Here is a 17,756-nt window from a genome sequence, read left to right on the forward strand (position 1 = left end):
TAAATATGTAACTTCAAGCGATCTAAAAAGCAGGAAATCATGAGAGGAACGCATAAAAAACTCAATTTTGGTTTTTCTATTGCAGGAAGCACTTAACTTTATATCGCAATTTATTGATGCATGACTTACATTTCTTTCTACATTTTTTTCACATTATTAAAAAACACTTGAATATTTGAGTGTGTTTTTCAGACTGGCACCAACCTATTCCATTTTACCTGAAAGACAAAAAAAATAAATCACATTTTTTGGCAAACCAATTGACACAAAATGGCGATAAGTGTTTTGTCGGTACAATGACCACAAGAGGAGAGACATAATGTGTCAAAGTCACTATAACCCTACCGAATAGTAGAAAGAAAAAAAGTACATGGGTATTGAATTAGCGATGAAAGATTTCCTACACTCATGAAATATAAAGTGCACTTGTTTGGCAAAATAAGCACCATACTGTATCCTAGAGATTAAAAAAAAAATCAAAATCACGCAAAATTATGAATGTTTAGATGTCTTGATTTTTGACACACTAGCTAGACAAAACATGATTGAGCTAAAAGAGTATGTTTTTGTTTGTGTTTTACTACTCAGCGAGCCATTCTTGTTTTGATGGCATGAAAATATTAAAAACGGCTTCAAAACGATGTTCAAAGTTAGAAATAATCGAAACACTAAGGGTAATGTTTCAGCAATGAGGATTGCATTCTTGGCTGAATATTAAAAAAAGAACAAAATGATTCAAATTACATTTTTTTCGATGGGTTTCGCTGCAAAATGTTAGGTAAGTCATTATCGAGGAGGTCAACTATACCTACCAGATGGACAGCAGATTGCATATGCATCATTAGGTGCAATGTTACACGAATAGCCTTTTGGACAGTCTTTACGTTCAGAACCTCTACCGCAAAATATTCCATTTAATGGTGGACCAAACTTGCATACCTCTATAAAATATAATATCATTTACATTGATTCGAAAACAAAATTAAGATTTGTCGTGAATTTGGTCTGAACACTAATTTTTTTCGTAAATGCATATTTTAACGATTTATAGTTTAATCACTTCAAAACAAACACACACAAACACACGTATATAGAGAGAATAAACTAAAAACACAAATAACAATAAATAAGATAAAAACAGAGACGTGGTATGATTCCAAATGAGACGGTCACCAACCAAAAGCAAAGCAAAGACCAATTAAACTTCTACAAGTCACCACACTGTCTTCAATGATTGGTAAAACCCATACCATAATTTTAATAAAACAAGCTGTAAAAGGCCGTTAAATAAATAACGTGACTCTATTCATAAATTACGAAAGTAGACGTAATCCATAGAAAAAAATGAAAACGAATAACAATGAACATAAAACACAACGAAAAAAATAGGACAAAAGACAAGAAGCTCCCAGTCGGTAAATAGCTATAAGTAATCTATACATTTTGATAAAAAAAAATGCGATGGTTTAGCCGCAACTTGGCATATATATATCAGGAAAAGCGCAAGTTGCTTATTAGGTTCTTCATCCGGGGCCTTAGTGGTGTACTGGTTGCTCATTTAATCTTCAAAATCTCTGTTTTACATTATTACTTATATTGATGACATCCATCATGAAGATTGGTTTCCTATGCAGACGTTACAAATTAACTAACTAGTAAACCTTTGTATCCTATAAATAAGTTCATGTAATAAAATCACGTTTGATAAAACGAAAGCAAAATCTTTAAAGCAGATGTTTTAAAGGATTTATTGTGTCCGTAGTTGATGTGTAAACACTATAAATACAAATTGTCTTTTTTATCTTATAAGCGATCTCCAACACTTATATACTTTCGCTTCTTCGAAGTAGACCTTAAAAAAAAGTCGGATGATGGCTGGAAGAAAGATGTAGGAACTTACCCACCTTCCAGAGTTTATTTTTAGACTTTTTTTTTAATATATTAGGTTTGGTCCTTATTGGTTAAAACGAAAATGGATATAAAAAATATGTCAAAGAGACAAAAAAGAAACCCAACATAATGAAAAATGTCATCTCAAGGCCATTAATAGGTCTTCAATGAACAATGAGGAAACCTTCGCAACAAAAGGTAGGCTGGCCCCAAAACAACATTAAACATGGGTTGTCCAGCAGCATAAAAATAAATTAAAGGGAAAACGAAACAAGACATACAGAGACCAGAAATTCATGACTTGGGACAGGTGCAAAATATGTGGTGTGGTTAAAGTACTTTGGCGTGATCAAAACACTCCCCTTTTGTATGTTTTGATATTAGTTTGTTTAAATTTTCTTTGATTTCTGTGCGTTTGCACATTTGCCACTTCATTTTCAATTAGGGAGAAATTGTTTTATTAAGTAGACGTAAGACGTGTATTTTACGCGCTTAAACGACTTGTGTAGTGATTCTTATTTGCCCGGCATCCTTACGCTGACAACACACAACTCCATTACAGTAATATCCTTTAGGACAACTCTGATTATTTGGACTTTTCCCGCAATACACCAACCCTGAACTTCCTGTCTTTGTAAGGGGGTTCCCGACGGGACATGCTGTAAAGCAAAGAAATAAAAACAACTTTTAGCAAATATCCATCGATACGAAATTGTAAAGGTTCATTTATGATGAATAACACTTAAAATTTCTATATTATTCTTGGAACGTTGTACAACTATACTAAATCTACAAATGTATTCAATTAAATCATGCTTCATAAATAATTAAGGAGAATGTAAGAGAAAACATATTGATTAAATGAAAACATATTCATATAAAACATTGTTTTAAGGTAAGTAAGTACGTTACAGGGAAAACAGACATTTATCTTTAAATGCAATAAACACAATTTTTTTTTAGTTATCAGAACTTACGTGGTGGTTTAATTCCACCAGTTGGAAATGAACACTCATGACCACACCCATTCGAGCAACATTTCTGTGTTCCTGGACAACTAGCATCGCCAGTACAAATTTCAGCGCAATGACCAACTGTATTTGGAGGAAGAAGTGGACAAAACCCAGGTTTTACCACAGGAAGTACATCTGTACATGTATGTCCACAACCGTTAGAACAACATTTCTGTGTCCCTTTGCAGTCCCCATCTTTGCTGCATTTTTCCACACATATTCCAACTTCAGTAGGAACAGGACACTTTCCAGGTTTTTCCATTGGTCCTATTAATTACTATCAACTGGTCAGTAGCAATACTTGAGCAATTTTATCAAACAATTCACGTGAAATAAAATTAGATAATACAGGTACCTTTTAACAGTTTCAATATATTTGAATTCAAACATTTTCTGATTTTCTTATAATATTTGTTTAAATTTAAATATACTTGTACCGGACACTAAACAAATTTAGTCTTAATCGATACTTAATATACATACATGGAAAACTGTGGATGGATAATTTCGAGAACACTAGTACATGTAGTACAAAGCAGTGATATATTTACTGTGCACCTGGTCCATGCTCCAAGTTTTTAGTGGAGTCCGAGTTGCTCATTCATACTTTTGTTACTTTGTATATATGATTTTAATTACTTTATGTCCTTTGTTGTGTATGTCTGCTTTCCATGTCTGGTCTTTGTCACTGGACTACATTCTTTTCATTACCCTATAACTTTGGTTCCCTTGATTATTCTTTAACAATGAGTTGTTAGTTTAGAAATGGGTGGCATAAATATATGGTATTATAATAGAACAAAAACAAAAAGCAATTACAGTCTAGTATTGGGAATCTTCCGATATATGGTATATGGGGGTGGAGAATGGGGATGATATATGGTGGGAGTGGTGATTTTAAATGGGGTCAAATATGCAAAATATATTAAATTTAATTGAAAATAACATGTTTATATTTAGAAATATTCAATATAATTTGATAATGTAAATATTTCATAACGAAAATACAATGGAGATTCCATGGATGGTGGGGATTTTTCTAGGGGAAATGTGTGGATGGTTTATTGTGGAAATGAGACGTTTACATCATTGAAGAGCTGTACTTACGAAACCATAATTTACTAAAAGGACCACATATATGTAACGTGTGATGCTTGTATTCTTTTATATTTCATAGCTCTCTGTCTAAACTGATCATAATGTTCATGACAAGATAATTCTTTATATTTTTTTTTATTTATTTGTATTTTTCTTATATAAAGATATACAGCTTAGGTACAACATTTTCACAGACAAAAAAAAATCAGTTTCCCTTTCCATTGACAAATTCATGTATATACTATCAAGATTAATAGCTACAAATCTGGAAATGATTATAATTTGTAATTAAACAAAAAAAAGAAAGTGAGTAGAACATTTTGGATCTACAATCAAATACTATGATTGATTATTTTGGTTTAACGCCCGAGCAATTATCATATACAATAAATACTTACTAATTGGAGAAGGGTTAGGGAAATCACCTACAAAAATGAATGTTTAAGCTCATATCTATAGTATATTGGTCCTACCTAAATACTCCTAAATTAGTAAGCCCAATATAAGCATATTCGAGTAATACCAGTCTTACCATCGCACGTCCAGAAAACTCTAGATTCTAGGTTCGTCATATTTGCTTTTAGTGTTGCCCCGGGCCAATTTGACAAACCTTGGATTTTACTTAGGCAATATGAACACAACTACGTCATAATATCATAATATACCCAAACTGTACTTGTTTTAATGTATTGTAATTAAAATTCATGTATTAACGTTAAAATTAAAATAACAAAAATGGTAAAACAAGAAACAAAATCTTAAAGAATGCCATTTAATATTTAAACTGCAATACCTACCACATGTTGTTTTACATGCTTGTAGAGTTTCAAAGTTATTTTTGTTTGCCTGACATCCACCATATATAAATTTCTCACACCTGCCGCTCTTGTGATTGTAATAATATCTATCTATGCTTGCTTTACATGGCCCAGTGTACTTAGGTAGGCGACATGCTGCAAATTATTTTATCATTTGTATATATGTTCGTAAAAATATGATTTATAGGTGTTTAAAAGAATCCATGAACTTTGTTTAATAGTGTTTATTTTCAATTAAATTTTAGAGAAGAAAAAAAAAATTATACATTTATGGTTTAAATGACAAATAATATTCAGGCATAATTAATAAATATATACCATGTTTTTGTTTTGTGTCTTGTGTGAAGTTCCTACAGGTCCACATTCATACGAAATTACTGTTGTTATGCGTCACCTTTTTAAGTCAGTTTTTATGTAAAATTACAAAAGATTGTAACTATGAGGTTACAAATCAGATGTCTCCGTCATAAAAAAAATAAATGATAAAACCAACTCTCCATGGATCCAAAATAAAGAAAAACTGCATCTTAAGGGCTATGTTTGAACCGAGGGTGCAATTTGATTAAAACAAAATGGGTCATTGAAATCATTTTCGTTTTATGATATCTGAAATTGATTCAAATAACGATACCTGACAAACAGAAAAAATGTATTTTATGTGCACTTTGCAGAAAAGTATGCCGCGTAAATGCTAAGCATAGATCGACAATGTGCCTATTTTTTATATCTTGCATTTTGAAAAGAATGATAAACACATAAAGAACACCTTTTGCTTGATCGTCAGCTTTCAACAAGTATGACAAACTGACAGGTTTTTGACACAAATGCGACATGAAGTATTTATAATCATTATTTGATTCTGATCCGTGAATGCATTGAAAACAGCCGTAGGTCTTGATGTAAAATTGTTAGCCAGAAATATACCCTGATAACTTATGTAGCATTACCACAAGTTGATTTCACTTTGTTGCAGTCATCCAATGATGTAAAACTGTTTGCATTTCCTGCACATTCTCCATAGTTAAATCTACGACAGGAATCAGTGACCTTGTCATAATACCAGAGACGTACAGTGTCACCTAGACACGGACCAGTAACTTTAGGTAGGTCACAAACTGGAATTAGTTAATAAATATTGAAAATCTATAAAGTAACTTCATTATGGTACCGAACATGCAAACTTACAACAATCATGACATACAAAATGTTGACATTTTCTATAGCAGAGGTGATTTATTGCGTTGCAAACCTATCGAACATAGGATTTTTTTTCGGACTATATATATGCTATATTATCATATAAATGTAACGATAGTCCTTCTTGTCTTTTGATCTGCACTTTTTAGAAAACCATACATTCATCGTCCACTAAAATCAACCTTATCAAGAACGACAACACCAGCAAAGTGCCAATATCATACACAATCTATGTTATTTTTATCACAAGATGGTATATAGAAAGGTCTGAAAAATTCCCAACGATGTTAGAACTGTCAAATGTTTTGGTCATTCCCTCCGCGAGACTCGAACTCGTACCGCTGTGACATCTATGGCAACACCGCCTGCACAAAGTCCAGCGCCCTAGACCACTCGGCCAGCGAGGCTATATAAAAATATAGCTTTTATATAGCCTAGCTGGTCGGGTAGTCATAGATGCCACAGCGGTACGAGTTCGAGTCCCTCGGAGGGAACGACCAAACATTTGCATTGCAAATTTAACAATTCTAACATCGTTGGGAATGTTTCAGACCTTTCTATACGTTTACATATCTTCCCTGTATCAATTTTATCCGATGGAGCAGTGTAGCGAATAAAGTCGTCACATTCTGAGGCGTTATATATATATATATATATATATATATATATATATATATATATATATATATATATATATATATATATATATATATATATATATATATATACTCAAGTACTATCATTGTAAGAGACTGGACTGAATTGCATCTTACGTATTTATTGCTGAATATATGATATGAATTGTTTTAATTTTATTCAATTAGGGACATCATACAATATATACCAGGCTTTGAACAAGCGGTTCCACACTGATCCCCACAGCAAATCTCGCCTAAAATATTAAACATTAAAATAAATATTAATGTTTTTTTTACATGCAAGAGGATCGATAAAAGGAAATTTCAAAGTTTGTGAAAAATCTTTAATAAACATATTTAAGTGTTTTACCTTAAGTGCATTAAATCTATCTTATCATGTTGTTATGTGATTCCATTGCTTAAAGTTACCGCACGTGTGGTGCTTTAATATGTCTAATATAATTTGCATTCGGCGTTTTTACCTGCTATGAAGACATTTAAACAATGCATTAAGGATTTCCTAAAATACTAAAACAAATCCCAAAATATCTTTTATTCCTCTTGAAGTTTGTTTTGTTTTACGAATCAAAGAATTATCTCCTAAATATAAAATGAAAGCTAAAACAAAAAAAAAACGTTGAAAGAAGTAAACGATGTTAATTGATCCGAAGATAATTGTCTAGAACATTGTAAAAATTAACAAGTACAAATCTGATTATTAGCAAATCAGCTCTATTTGTAGACTTTATCTTCATAGCAATGGATGCCCGATATATACTTCCACGAGTATTTATTACCTTGTTCCAGTTAAAGCCGAACCTCCCTTTAGAACTAGTCTATCTAAATTACCAACCTGCTGGACAATTAAAGTCGTTGCTTTTGCATTGGTCGTTAAACCACACACACCTTATGTCTGGATTAGGAGGGACACAACCAGGCTTCTAAAAACATATTCTTTACTGTTGAACAAAAGGTTATTTTTTTTTACAAAACGTCGAATGGTAAAGTTTTAAATAACATATATATTTAACATGTGTTCATATGTGAATTAATTCAAGGGTCGTGTGAAAATGATGCGTTTTATATGATTTATCGTTGAACATATTTCTCAATAACCAGATGTCTTTTTTTACAAACTTGACTAGTATCTAAATAGGACTTCCATGCACAAATAACAAGAAATTTAAACTTTTCAATATCTTGTTCTATGGCACCTTTGCTACATGAACCTGTTCATTATACAAAATACTATAATTATGATACAAAAAAAACCAACAAAAAATGGACAAAGAATATGAAACTTCAATACACAAAATATTTTGAAAAAAGCAAACAACAAATATAAAATCTTACCAATGATCCAGTTGGGACATGTAATATTCCCTCAACACTATACTTTTGAAATACATTAAAGTTTCACAAGTTATGTAGCCCACATCCGTTTACCTTGTAGAATTCTAATTTGTGGTTGTTTATGATGTATTAGTATATAAAAATAGGATATATCCTTCTTATTTCATGTTGTTTTTTTTCGGACAATATGTGGAAAGTTGACGGATTATACGTCATACGATAAACAATGTATAATTTAAAGTACTTTCGAAAGGTGTAACTAGTTTTAACATCCTGAACATTGTATCATATATTTTGTCTGAATGTATGAAATGTAGTTGTCATGTTTGTCATGTAAATAGGGATGATTTGTTAATGTGTGCTTGTTAATTTTGTTTTATTTGTTATTGTATTCACTTAGAATTTAAAAACAAATATTCAGATTAATTTAATAATTTGTACAAAAAATCCTTCGAGACTTCTTAAAGTAAGCTTATGGAACAGGGTTATATTGCTAAAAAATTGATGTCATCACTTCAGAAGTTTTATGGACCTCATTATCGTTGACCGTAACGGTGTATCCATCTGGAACATGAGCAACTCGGCATGCATTTTTAGAAAAGCAGAGGATGCTTATCCTACCGTAGCACCTGGTTCATGCTCCCAGTTCTTAATGGATTCCGAGTTGCTGTTTTACTTTTGTTGCTTTGTATGTATTATTTTGGTTATTTTATGTTCTTTGTTGTGTGTTTTCCATGTCCGGTCTTTGTCCCTAGGTTACATTCTTTGATTTACGGCTAGAATCTGTGTTCCCTTGATTACCCTTTCTGTTCACGCTATTCACCGTACACTATATTTTAGTCCCATTCTTCATAAGGTAAACTATTTAAAAGAATAGGTAACAAACAACCAAAATATGATCACAAGTGCCGACATTTGCAAAAAAAAAGTAATCAAGGGAACAAAGATTTAAGCGGATATCAAAAGAATGTTATCCAGGTAAACTAACGTGTGCCTGGAGCTTTTTTGTAAAAGTTTCATCGGCCTGAGTGATGACATTTTTATTTATATTCACTATACAAATGTAACCAAACAATTACTTTTTTTGTTATGTAAATTTTCTCAATCATTTATTGTGTTTTGCATAATGATATATTAATATTCAGAATCATTAATGATGTCCAAAAAATTTAGCACTGAAGCCAAAATATGTTATGACGTCTTTGCGGTAAAAAAAACCTAGAGTGAAAATATAAAAGAGTTTTAAATTAGTAAGCTGTTTTGTCATATCAATGAGTATTTCATTAAAGAACGTTTAAAGTATTGAAGTTTTTTTAAAAGTGTTAAATTGAAATGCGCGCACACTCCTTTTGCGCCAATGTTTTGTTTTTACCTTTTATGAATAGTCCTATATAATCCGTAATGAATTCATATTAACTAGGTTTAAATGCCATCAAGGTACACTGTCAAAGATACATGGATATCAGAAAAATTATTTCGCACAAACAATTGTTCATTTTTCTGATTGTTTTAGAACAAAAGAAAATATATCGCTTCAAATTCGCGGTCAAATAAGTTTGGAATATATATGTGAAGAAATATTTCTCCTGAAAATCGGAAACTTAATGATTGGAAATGGGCATTCATCGTGTTTTTTTTTAAATCATTTGATAATATGTATTCTCTCCTTGATGCAATTAAAAGTTTTAAAGTAGGTAAAGATATGAAGCAGAACACGCTCAGTATTTGTAGTGTTACTAATCAAAAGATCACTGGGATGGATATAATGTAAAAAGTTTAACTTGTTCAAATAAACAGTCATCTAAGGAGCGAAACTAATGTTAAAAGTCCTTAGCATGTCCCGTTCCTTCTTTTGGACAACACAATGAACTAGTTCCCTCCCCCGGCATGCTAACTATCGATAAAAAACATGTCAACCACCTAGCGAAACATGTTGTCGATAGTAAATGTCTACATTCGACAATATCCTGATCTATTTACCTAGCAGAAACTTAATTTTAAGAACACCAGGATAATTTCTGCCGAGGACTGTAAAATAAACCAACATGTTTTCGCTAGCAAGAGATTTTCGTTACTTTTAAGAAATATTGCATTATCTTTAAAACTGTACATCTCTGAGAGAACTTGAGTCGTGAAATTCAACAACCGCGAAAAAGATAAACATTCTAGGCAAAAATTTACGAAAAGAAAATTCATAAAAAGAAAATTGGTTAACAGTATATTTGTATGAAGATAACCTATACGTCATTAAATATCAAAGGTGTATGATTTTTCTGTGTCAATATCAATGTGTTAAGGGTAGACAATGTTTAAAATCAAATATATTTTGTATTTGGAAAATAAAATCGAGATATTCCAACAAAAATTATATTAGTTTTTGTAAACTTATAGAATTAGTACTTCATGACAAACGTGTGTCGAGATCAGACTGAAAACCATTGTTAGAATTGTTAAAAAGATGAAATTGAGTTGAGGGCTTGCTATTGTTTTTAATTAATCCATCGAAAAAGCGGATTCGTTTGTATTTTAGGTATGCAATACTTTCACGGGATATCATATGCGTTGTGACTGTCTTCATTACTTGAATCAGTTGCCGATACTTACATTTTAAGTTATATATCTTAAGATATAAACGATGCATTGTTGGAGATTTATCTGAAAGTACAACAGTTTTTCTTTGCGGCGGATTTTAACATTAACTTCTGTTCATTCAAGAATTTCATTATTGAAGAAAAACAGAAACAGATGTAAAATTCTATGTTCATTAAATGTTGTGCATAAATTGCCTTTCAAATTACCCATTTACATTCAGTTTTAAAATTGTTGAACAAATAATTGTTGTGAGAATCAGGAAGTGATGGAACTTTGTTAATGAAAATAGATGAAACGATGTGATAGAACCTTTTTTCATCGGTGTAATTTTAGTTATGTTGTTTGTTTGTTTAGGTATCTTTCTTTGCTGATCAATTGTCCAATTGTGGTCTTTTGAACTCGCTTTATGTCATTTATCTAGATTTTATAGTGACACATATGAACGATGTGAATTTTGTTCAAGTTTACAATATAAAACTTGATGAATTCGAAAATTGAACATGTTCCATTTCCGGTATTTGACCAGCATATTATGTAAAAGGCGTCATATTTTTATTTTTGGTATTAAGTTGCTTTATAGGTCTTTATGGCTTTATGGTGAAATTTATTATTTTTCATTTCAATCTGTCTGCTCTTAGTAGACGACCCACATAAAAAATCCAATAGTTTCTATTGCATGTTAGTGTCATTTCCAGAGTTATCTACCTTAATATTGAATTTTACAGTACATTCTTTATGATTTGTTATCTCCTATAAATAAGGGTTATATGAAAAGTCACATGTTATTTCCTATTCACTATGATATTTTAAACAAAATATCACAATTTGCATGATTCTTATGTGGAGTGCTACTTACGTTGTTGTTAACTGAAGGTTATGTTTATTGGGTGGTTTCGAATTTAGCAAAACTTTTAAACTGATTATTTTCACTTTATTTGTCAAAAAAAAGTATGTTGGATAGTTATTTGTATTATAAGAACAACCTACAACCCTGCTATTGATTCTTTTTATTCAAAGAAAAAAATCGTGCAAATATTTGTAATCATCGTCGTTCAGCCGTTGTAAGCTAAAAAGAAACGGAAGAAACATTACATTATCTGTATATTGTAATGAACATATAAAATATGTGCGCGTGTATGCTTATATAAAGAATACATATTATATTCCAATAAACAAATTTTAACGTGAGCATGCAGTGTACATACACCATACATGCCTACATTCATTAAACCAAGGATAAAATCGGATGCAGCATGGATAAAAGCGTAATTATTTTGTATTTTAGTTATTTTGTCATTAGTTAATACAGGAAATTTAGTTTCAACATAATTGTTCAAATAAGTAATTTTATCTTTGTTGTACTATTTCCCATCTCCATATTTCTCTTCACGAAGCACTAGGGTTTAAAAGAAAAAAATATGAGCAAGTGAAAAAACACTGTTTTTTATGCGTTCAGTGTGTTATATACAAGTTGTTTTCGGGCAATTAAAACTAGTTTGATAATATCAGATTCAGAAGAACTGGAATTCATTTTAAACCTCGGCAATAGAATCGGCTGTTAAAACCGCTCTAAAACTTTATTTTTGTGGAATTGAACGTCTCTCAGACGAGAACAATAAATTAAGAAACGACATCGATGCCCTCGAACAGTATGACAGACGGGGCTTCATGCGGGTAAGCGGTATACCTGAATGTCAAAACTGAAAATACCACCGATATCGTTACAGAAATTGTGAAGAGTATTAATACTAAGTATAAAAATTGTGACATTCTCCGATCTCATCGAGTCGGTAACTTTGTACGTAAAGACAGACAGGGCAGACCCTTACCACCGAGACAAATTATCGTCAGATTGAAAGATCCTACTGTCAAAAAGCGAATTTTGAAATCAAGTAAAGACCTGAAAGAGAGCAAAGATTACAGTGATGTGCTTATTAACGTTGATTTACACTCGTAATTCGATAGCTTACAAGGCTAGTCAACTCAAAAACAAATAGATCATAAAGCAAACCTGGACAGTTGATGGCAAGATCTTCTTAAAAGACAATGCCGACCGTTTCATCGTCGCAAATACAGAATCGGCACTCCGAGATTTCATGAGTGACAATTGTCCATGTGCAATGAACATTATATATCCTCCTCATCCAACAGATGAACCTGATCCGAGACATAATCAAATTCAATTCCGAAATTGTCATTTGCAGCTGTAGCAGTTATAAATTAAATGTTGATTAAAGAAAAACATTGCCCCAATGAATAAACTTTTTTTCATTAGACTAAGCTTTGTTTACTTACCTTAAAATTATTAAACACTCATTGTAAAAATTTTCAATCAAGCGAGCCGAGAGTATTAACTGTCTCGAGATATCAAGGTCCATTGATTAATATTGATTTATGTATTGAATTTGCTATTTTTCACATGTCAATAGGTAAAGCTTATGATATTGTTATTTTTTTAGTGTATGCAATCTTGCTCTATAATTCATTGTCGAAATGAATGACGTGATTTGTTTTGATTTGTTTTTTTTTTTTGTCATAAACCTGTATTATATACTTGTCCAATTTTGTCCAACCAACTATTTATCTAAGTACCATTATTCAAAACATCGTTCTTTTTTTCTATTGTTCAATCGCTATTTAACCACTAAACATATTGTTTTCTCTCCCTTTAAAATAGTATTCCGAATATTATATGTATTCTGTTAATAAAGTATTCGGTTAAAATGCACGCGTATTATGGTTTTTTAAGTATGTCTGATCAATTGGTAAATGTTCTCAAAAATATTGCTTCTGCATTAGCTATTAAAACCTACGATAAACCAACCATTGTTTCAATCTTCACTTATATATTTTATTTTTCTAAACATCTGCTTATTTCATATATGTTCTTTTATTCTCTTAAGTTACCCACATTGTACCTATTTTGCATTTTGTGAAGAGCTTAAACCATATCTTGTGCAAGTCTTATTGTGTTATTTATTTTGCCTTTATCGAAACGCAACAATTTTATTGAAATGTTACTACTATTTGACCTCTGTCATTCTATGATAGATAATACGGTTGTCACTTAATTAATGGGTATTAATTTACAGTTATATACAATGAGAGTGGATCTATATTCTACCTAGCTTCGTTCATGGGACAAAAAACGCCTTAATCTTTTTGAATTTATGTGTATCAATGTTGTGCTATTGTCATCTAACAAACGAAATGCTATTGGAATTGTTATATGTCTATACATGCATGTTAAATATTTAAGTTCCGACAATAGTGTAGGTCATTGCAAAGGTTCAAAAACATATGATAAATATCTGTTTGCAATTGTCTTTTTTTTATACTTGTTCTCCAGTTTTTATTAATCATATCCAGAATCTAGAGTAACCCGCTTCACTTGCGGTGACTCAGCGATCAACCAACTTGTTTATATTACAAATGAATTTGGTAGGGCATTAGACAGCGGAAAGGAAGTTCGTGTAGTATTTTGCGATATTAGCAAGGTTTTTGATCGTGTTTGGCATAAGGGGTTATTTTTTTAAGTTAGAAAATATATGGCAATTTATTAAATTGAGTTAAAATTACCTCACAGGTGGGATACAGAGAGTATTCCTTAACGGGAAAAAGTCCGATTGGGGGAAAATAGATGCTGGTGTTCCACAGAGTTCTATGTTTTGATTTCATTTATTTCTGATATTTATTAATGATATTGTGAAAGAAATCGATGCAGCTATTAAATTATTACTGACGATACAAGTCTTTATCTAGATATAGATAATGCAGCGGAATCAGCAAAGATACTGAGTAGGAATATCGATAATCAGCAATGGTCAGAAGGGTGATTAGTAAAATTTAATCCGCAGAAAACTGAGTCATTGGTCATACACGTTAACAAATCAAACTACTTCACCCGCCGTTTCTATGAATCAACATGACATACAAGAGGTAACTAGTCATCAACTCCTTGGTGTTATAATATCGAACAATGGATTATGGCACGAACATATTGATTATAGCGTTAAAAAAGCATATACGCGACTAAACATTATTAGAAAAAACAAGTTCTCTGTCGATAGATATACTTTGCAGAGAATATATATGAGTTTCATTCGACCTAATTTGGAATATGGGGATGTAATCTTGGATTGTCACAACCAGTCATTCATAGACAAAGTTGAAAACGTTCAACTGGACGCCGCAAGAATTATAACTGGGGCTACAAACTTACCTTTACCGATAAAACATATAAGGAGACAGGTTGGGAAAACCTTCCCATAAGAAGAGAACTGCATAAATTACAATTACCTCAAAAGATTTTGACAAATAATACACCGTCATATCTACGTATTATTAAACCAAACTTGATCGCAGATCGACATATCCATAACACGCGTCAATCACGGAATATAACTGAGATTCGTACTCGCACAAATTTTTATTCAGAATATTTCGTACCGTCCGCCTTTAAATCATGGAATAAATTGCCTCATTGTATACGCGATTCCAGATTTTAAACACGTTTAAAGATCACTTACGAAGGTTTGATAAAAAAAAAATGTCCTGCCTAAAATCATAGTGGATCAAGAATGAGACAGATTTTACATGGTAGACTGCGAATGAATTGTAGTTTTTTAATTGAACACTTTTTCACCCTACTGGTGCACCTGGTCCATGCTCCCAGTTTTTAGTGGAGTCCGAGTTGCTAATTTACTTTTGTTATTTTGTATGTATGATTTTAGTTACTTTATGTTCTTTGTTGTGTATGTCTGTTTTCCATGTCTGATCTTTGTCCCTGGATTACATTCTTTTGATTACCGCTATAACCTTGGTTCCCTTGATTACTCTTTCCCGCAACCTAGGGGATTCACCGAATTGCGTGTGCGGTAGAAATGAATCAATATCTCATTTTTATTACATTATGATAGATATCGAGAACTTCGCATTGAGACACTATTTTCCCTTAATATACCAGTTGTGTTAAATACTGATATTTTACGATTTGGTTCTGATCAGATGACCGCTGATCATAATCAGCAAGTTTTTTTTATCAAGGTGCAGAAATTTATTTTACAGAGTAAGAGATTTATTAACTGACTTGCAACTTGATTAATTTCATTTTTGTCCGAATTGAACTCTGCACCGTTTCCGTTTCCACAAATTGTTAACAGTTTAAATTATGTTATTAAGAGCATGCAATTTTGTGTTATATATTTGTCAATATCGCATGAGATGGACTTGTAAAAGCCTTAATGCTTGTTTCCAGATCCTATCAGATATAAAATTGTTTTGTGTTAAATGACATATGTATTCTTGCCGAATAAATATGTTTAAACTAATATAACGCTGAAGGACAATGATGGAAAATGATAAAAAAAGACAAAAAATGTATGGAACATACTGAAACCAACTATCTGGACAACATGCAAAATATTCATCAGCTTGACCGCTTAGGCAGTGATATCCAGATTGACATTTATTAGAACCTGCGTCCATTTCACAAGATAAAGTTTTATGTGGTGTACCATATTTATAGGCGGAATAAAAGAGGCAAGGCATTTCCCTGACAAATAAGGTGTTTAGATTTGTTGTGTCATGATTGTTGTAGTGTGGACTAAACTAAAATTATAGACGTCATGAAAATATCACATCCTATTCATGATTATTATTTTTCACTTAAGACCCTATTCCTAAATGGATTTGTTGTTCACAAAAGGGGTACTATGGAATAACTCTTCTAAACAACTCGGTTAACGTCGCTATTCTTTTGAAATACGGTATCCATTATTTTATGTAATATAAATTTGGTCCTTTGAACTGTTCTTGATCATTCTAACTTTACAGAGATAACTTATTTCCTGTCAGCAAATACGCAAATGATGTATATGATTTTTAATAATAAACAAAAATATAAAATTTCTCAACAATGTTAGGTTGCAAATAATCAATAATCGTTTTTATTACATGGCTTAAAAAGCACAGTATTCATGTACAGCAATGACTATACAGTGAAGCCTGTTTAAAATGATCAGTCATATTGGGTCAGTTTAGGCAGGTGTTTTACAACAGTGCATAGTTTTGACATATTTTCAGATAATTGAGCGTTCGGTTCGGTTCGGACAGGTTTTATTGTAATTATAATGTGCTTAAAGTTTCAACCTAAAAGCGCCAACATTCTACCCCAGAAAACCCATGTTTTGCAAAGTTTAGGGGGCGCACGCCTGAATCCGCCCCAGAAATGAACCTGTAGTCTGGTGATTGTCCTTGATGAAACTTATGGACCTGACAAAAGGCATTTTTACCATTAGTTGGCTAATATACACAGTAGTATCCCTGTTTGCACATTTTATTTCCAGGTACACCACAGTTAGATGCTAGTGGCTTTCCCTTTTTACATGCTGTATTATATAAAACACGTAAGTCATCTTAAGTTATTATAAAGATATTCATGTTAAATAATTACAACCTTCACGTCTATTAAGAACTGTTCGCAGTTTCTGATCGGGGCAGGTAAGATATAATTTCATTTGGTTCTTGTATTCGTTGGTTATATCAGTGACGACATAGTCGGCATAAGTACCATTGTCGTTGATTTTGTAAATGAATGTGTGCATTGAGCTGTGGTGTACATGTATATATCAGGGGTTTGTTGTTCAACTTGTCATTTATCTTAATTAGTAACTAAAAAAGTTAATCAATAGATTAAAAGTAATAATGCAATTGTTGTTCAACATTTCATTAATGTTAATGAATCATTAAAAATGCTAATCACGTCATTAAATTTAATTCACCCATTGGACCTGAATTAAAACTCTAATGACATAAAAAAAACACAATTTACATAATTTGTGAAAATAATTCAGGGTTAAATCATGCTTTGTTTTTGTAGAACCCGGATAAGGAGTGATCGCACATTGACGTTGAAACAATGTAAACAAAGTTTGAAAAGTATTACTTGTAGTAAGTTAAAGTGAATGTAATTTCAATTACATGTACTGAGCTACCTTAATATGAAATTGTTCTGTCTCGAAAGCGAGATTATGTAAAAGGTAAGTTTTTACAAAACAATTCAGAAATAAGTCTTGGTACATTTTTTACTTTGTTTTACCTAATAAATGTAATACTTGAGAAGGATAAGCTACATTATTAATATTTGTTTATATTAA

The 17,756-nt window shown here is 31.7% G+C and overlaps 1 protein-coding gene across 1 annotated transcript; it reads right to left on the reverse strand.

The window, feature by feature from the left end:
• Positions 1–103: 103 nt before the first annotated feature.
• On the reverse strand, positions 104–12,661 carry LOC148601173 (uncharacterized). The gene is made up of 11 exons (XM_088556372.1): positions 12,611–12,661; positions 8,008–8,049; positions 7,508–7,595; positions 6,861–6,908; positions 5,767–5,934; positions 4,799–4,954; positions 4,400–4,426; positions 2,868–3,170; positions 2,427–2,549; positions 813–941; positions 104–218 (listed from the first exon to the last, which is right to left on the reverse strand). Exons 1-11 carry the CDS (start codon positions 12,659–12,661, stop codon positions 205–207), a joined length of 1,149 nt encoding a protein of 382 aa, XP_088412498.1. The 3' UTR covers positions 104–204.
• Between the last annotated feature and the right edge of the window lie 5,095 nt (positions 12,662–17,756).

The sequence above is a fragment of the Perna viridis genome, chromosome 12 (genome assembly GCF_037379345.1).
Source record: "Perna viridis isolate PV_CMFRI_1.1 ecotype Kerala chromosome 12, ASM3737934v1, whole genome shotgun sequence".
Lineage (NCBI taxonomy): Eukaryota > Metazoa > Mollusca > Bivalvia > Mytilida > Mytilidae > Perna > Perna viridis.